We start from the raw sequence: 5,713 nt of genomic DNA on the forward strand, positions 1-5,713 counted from the left end.
TGGGAGGGCAAAACATCCATAGAACTGCAGCACAAGCCGGTCAATTTTCCATCTCTTTCACAGCCGCAAATATTTAGATCACCTCTCAAAAGAATAAAACAAAGGTATGTGAACAAAATGCAAGTTTTGGCCATTTGCAATCCATATTAAGCACCCGCGGCAATATTTCAATCATTAAACAGTGCGACAAAACTTTGTAAAAACAATTAAAGTGCCTTAATATTTTTAAAACAGTGATATTAAAATATCAAATTCAGTCATCTCTATATGAATGATGCATAGTTTACATAGGAAAGCAGATGAGGCTGGAATATGAATGCAGTCCGCTTAATGGTTCAGTGTTTTCCTTATAATGGTTTTCTATGGGAAAATTGCGTTTATATTCTGGGTTCATCTGCTTGCCTGTACAAAATATACATCATCAACTGAATTTCGCCTTTTAATATCTGCGTTTTACTACATTACTACTTAATGCAAACTGCGTAAAAATAACTGTCGGCCAGTGGAGCAAAGTAGTGATGTTACATATGACACTGAAGCTTCAAAGCGCGTATCGGGTAAGCAGCGCAATTTCTGACGAAGCCCTGTGCCGGTGTAGCAGTCGATTCAGTTCCCCTAGGAATGCCTGTTTCCCTTTACGCAACCATACTACAATTCTTACGTAGTTGCCTAGTTACCATACGTACGATCAGAACTAGCGTGCGCAAGAAGCACAACTGGATGTAAGGCAAGTCAAATGGTTCAAAATACCGTCTTTAATCCGAAACTTTAAAATAGTTTTAAGAAGAGAGGTTTTTCAACTTGAAATTTATTTCCTTTTTTTTTTCCCAATCAAATTTATTACCGATTTCAATGTGATGCTTAAGGCTTTGTCTATTCTGTTTTATACTGTCTTATACTTACTCATTTACGCTAATATATTTTTCTTTTTTATTATATGCCTTGCTGTTGTTGTATTTATGTGTGCACTGAAAGCTTAAACAATCCTCGTGTGTGGTGTGTGCAAAACATACATTAAAATAAATATACAATGAACCATAAATGTTGTGTACAAATCAGAACCCTATGCACACACACTAATTTGCATAGGCAAAATTAAACTTCAAAAACTCGGACATAAACAAAGGAACAATTGCAAGAAGAATAAAAAAATCACAGAACATTAACTGGAGTGTGAGAATCATTTTACTATGCTGCAGTGTAGCAACACATTTGTCTATTTTTGCTTTCCGTACATCCAGTTGTGTTTGGTGTATTTGCATGCTGCAGTGTTGCCAAATCCACAGTATTTATTCCGCGGAATTGGGCTACTTTGGGGCAATGTTTGATTAACTATTTGGTCGGGTTTATTACACAGACCTGGCAACCCGAGGGGGAACACAAATTCCAGAGGGGAACAGAATCGACTGCTACACCGGAGCGCGTATGTTTTCAGAGAATCACGTGATCAGCAGAAAATGAAGCCTCACTTTCCGTCCAATCACTTGCGTGTGTCGGAATGTTCGAAACCCCAGGGCTGCGTTCAGCCCCGACAAAAACGGTGCAAAACGTTTTTAAACGGAAACGGTGGTGCGTTGAACACCCTGTTCTGATGACGCAAGAGCTTACTTTACGAGTAAGTTTTCAATCAGACTTATTCAATTACATTTTAAAATACCCAGCCATACAAGTAATATGTAGAATAAAAACTATTACAGAAAAAAAAAAAGATTTGGCATATGCAATTCATATATGTGTACATTATTCTTCTATTACATCATATTGATATTCATATTGGCATTTAATGCCACAGTTAAATTGGTAAATTATTTTATCAGAGAGATAATTTTAACAAACACACACACACACACACACACACTATTTTCACAGGCTTTTGGCTGCTATATTTTTTTATTGACCACCAGATGGCTCTATTTTTGACACTCGCGAAGCTTCTCGCGAAACAGTCAGAGGAAAGCCTCAGTGCTTCATGAATCATGAGGCTTCATTTGCCCATCACTAGAGCAAAGCTTCGTTTTGCCCTCCAGGTGGGCGTTCCTATAATTGTGTCACGTGAAAACTATCAATTGCACTAAATCAACAAACACCACACCCCAGCCAAGTTAGTGTCATGCTTTTGTAAAAAAGAAAAGAAAAGAAGAAAGCACACATTTTATTCATTTAGCAACAGTCTTACAGAACAAACAGTGTTAGGAATATTTGAATCCTACAGATGTTGTTCATGTTGTTTTCTAATATGTGGGACCATGTATATAGGTCTACTGTATGTCATACATATATTACAAAGGTTGATTTGATTAAAGGTTGGTCTACTTTTTTAATGGTTTGTAGCTTGTAATTGAATACAACATTTGTTATTTCTATTATGTGTATACGCATATTTAGACTAGCCTACATGTCCATGATATGATTTTTGCCCATTTTAAAACAAGTTCACATTTTTGCTGGTTTTCTGTAAATGTACAGTTTTTTTTTCTGTAATGTGTGTTGTGCTGATTTGAGTATTTTAAATGAATTTAAAGTAGTTAAATACGTCAGACGGCATTCCTTCTATTGTATCCCACCATTTACCCAAACTCTGTTATACCTGCCGTAATCCTAATCTCATTTTCTCTACTCTCACTGTTAATGTCATTCAGTGAGACTTAGGTAAACAGTGGAATCATGGATGTGGTTGAATGCTTAGAGGCAAATCAAGCAAAATAAGGTAAGAGAAAGTTTCCACTAACATACTGGGTGAAGTTGTGTGTCAAACGCTTAGAGCCATGAAGCAAAACTGTGTACCTATTCATCTTTGAAAGTATCACATGGGCCACAAAGAACTAAGTTGCATTTTCTTTGGCATGTGTGAAACAGCAGTGTGGGAGTGGAGGTTACGAGCAAAAGAAAAGTCACAGCTTGTCTGTAAACCCATTTCCTGTCTGCACATCATCTGAGAAAACAGAGATACTGTTATGTATGTTTGTATAGCCTATATGTATGCATGCATGTATGTATGTATGTATGCATGTATGTATCTATCCAGGGCACTCATCTGTTGGGGGAGGAGCCACTCAAATATTTGCAGCAGTGGCCCTTCTCTCAATTTTTTGCTAGTTCAATTTTACCTATTGTTTATAATTGACCAGCACAAATTTACTCACCTTCATGTCGTTTTAAACCTGTATGAATGTATTTCTTCTATGGAACACACAAGATGTTTTGAAGAACGTTGGTTATCAAATATTTTTGGTTCTCATTGACTTCCGTTGTATTTGTCCATACAACGGAAGTTAATGTGAACCGAAACGGTTTGGTTACTAAAATTATTTTTATTTATTTATTTATTTGCACTTTATGTGTGTGTGTGTATATTTTTTAAATAGCCTAAACTATTAATAGAACCCCACTCTTTTTTTTATTTTTTATGGCGTTTAACTCAAAATTTCACACGCTTCTTCAGTACATACAGTTAACCATGGCTTGAGGCCACTGAATCTTGACAGCTGGCGGTTCCGGCGCATGCGCAGAGCAGTCACAGAGAGGAAGCGCGACAGAGCAGTAGCAACAGACGAGCTGCGGCTGATATCCCCTGACACAATTATGTCTGTCTCGCCACCGCCAGTTTCTCTCAGGTATCCGTTTACCGGAGCCTGAATGGCGTTGGTAACTGTGCAGCGGTCGCCTACTCCAAGCGCAACATCCAGTCCGTGCGTTTCGGTAAGTGACTCGCATCTTTTTTTCTCCGACACCTTCTACCGCCTCTGTAGTTTTGGGTTCATTTCCGCTGTTTCCTATAGTCCGTTTGTCCTCAGACGCTATAGAAATACGCATGCGTGAAATATAGACTCGAAATTACGAAACTGTCCATATGGTTCAACAAATATCTGGCTAGCCTAAGACATGGGCTGTATCTCAGTCGTGGAGATTTTCTGGTAAATCTACCGGCTGTTTGCAGTGGCATGCCACAGCTAGGAAGTGTTTTGTGATAATTGTTCAAATGACTCCAAAGACCATGACTCAAAAGCTCCCTTTTGACAATGTATCAGTTCAAAATCATATGCGGATCTGACGAATATGATGATGATGATTTCAAACGAAAGTCGTTTTGGAAGCAGGAAGTAAACAGCTGTCCCCATAAAAGCTGATCTAGTCATAGTAAACAGTAGGATAGTGAAATGGGATTATAAATGTCTGAAACTATACTGCATAGCAGGAGGCAGCATTTTTGCTTAAACTAAGCAAAGCAAGAGTTAAAAAAAAAAAATATATATATATATATATATATAACGATTCCCTTGTCAGGCACCCCCTCACCAGGCACCCCCACCATATATTTTCCATGTAATAAAATGTTTAAAAAAAAACAACAACAACAAAAATTTTACTCTCTCTCTCTCTGTTTTTTTTTTTTTTTTTACCCATTATTAGATGTATAATCCTGAAGAGAAATTCAGTTTAGTTTTTTACCTTTTTTACTTTGTTTCCTCTCTACTAAAAGCAAGGTCTGTTAATATAATAAAATTATTGTAATTAATTATAATTTCCCACCAGCCTTTAGGCGGCATGATGAATATTATAAAATTCAATAATAAAAATAGTGTCTAGCACAACATATTTAATAAATATTTAAGACACTAACTTTCACACCCATCTAAATTTACATTTACATTTAAAATCTCTCAGATATTACTGTTTGCAATCCAGTTTGAAATCACTTTTCGCCTAGAGAAATGTTAGCATTTGTAGGTCATTTTGTATGTATGGGTAAAGGGCAAGACCTATTAAAATGCAATTCATTTTTACCACTACAGAGTTGTAAGATATGTCAAGTGTTTTCTATGCAGTTGCTGAAACTGCAGCCATGATGGTGCTGGTAAAATCTGGGTCTGTATTACAGAGGTTGAAGGTTCGCTTTCAGGTTCTAGGAACCAATATCTACTTTTTACTGTTATCTTCTTGAGCAATACACTTAAAAAAAAAAATTCCAACCTGTTTGCTAAACATGTTCTGTTAAAGTGCATATTGCAGGTTAGAGACCCAGTGAGTCAATGTATAGAAAAATATTGTAAGAACTAGATTTTGTTTAAAATATACTTATAAATACGCTACTTGAGGCTTCTGGAGTCATTTTTGTGAGGGAGGGAGTGCGGTCAATTTAAACAATAGGAAAACAATGGATCGCAATGACAGTTCGGACGCTGAGGAAATTGTAAATGTCTATTCATACTCGTATAACGGACCACAGCCATACAATTATGTGCCTGCTATGCGGCCAAGAGAGCAGGGACAGGCCAGGATTATTAATTAAAGTTTACTACGACTATGAAGACTACGAATAACTTTGCCAAGAGGTCTTTGTGTCTGCGCAAAGAGAGAGAATCGCTATTCATTCCTTTCACTTCACAATAATTAAAAAAAACATCATAAAACATACAAACTCCACATAGATGTTTTTTTATTCACAATAAGCTAGAATATGTAGAAAACGGAATCTATAGGAATTAGAGCGAATCGCGCTTTGGTTCCTATTTTAGAACGACTTTAAAAAGTCATAGGCTAGTTCGTGGCAAAAAGAAAAATCACAATAATGTGTAATGCCAGGCCAGCAGAGGGAGCCCTCGCCCGAGTATTGACTGTCACGCTCCCTCTGCTGCCTCGTTGGTGACTTCCTGTTTGGCAGCCATAAAGCATGGCTTGCCCAAACACTCTCTGCGAAGTATTGCCAGTCTCA

The 5,713-nt window shown here is 37.2% G+C and overlaps 1 protein-coding gene across 2 annotated transcripts in view; it reads left to right on the forward strand.

The window, feature by feature from the left end:
• Positions 1–3,513: 3,513 nt before the first annotated feature.
• Positions 3,514–5,713, forward strand: part of LOC107728952 (protein phosphatase Slingshot homolog 2-like) — a 33,562-nt gene continuing 31,362 nt past the window's right edge. For both annotated transcript variants that reach the window (XM_016539289.1, XM_016539290.1), the window contains exon 1: positions 3,514–3,699. In XM_016539289.1, the coding sequence (XP_016394775.1) occupies positions 3,637–3,699 (63 nt within the window). In that variant the 5' untranslated portion in view covers positions 3,514–3,636. The remainder of the gene's footprint in view (positions 3,700–5,713) is intronic.

The sequence above is a fragment of the Sinocyclocheilus rhinocerous genome, unplaced genomic scaffold (assembly GCF_001515625.1).
Source record: "Sinocyclocheilus rhinocerous isolate Xijiao unplaced genomic scaffold, SAMN03320098_v1.1 scaffold908, whole genome shotgun sequence".
NCBI classification, from domain to species: domain Eukaryota; kingdom Metazoa; phylum Chordata; class Actinopteri; order Cypriniformes; family Cyprinidae; genus Sinocyclocheilus; species Sinocyclocheilus rhinocerous.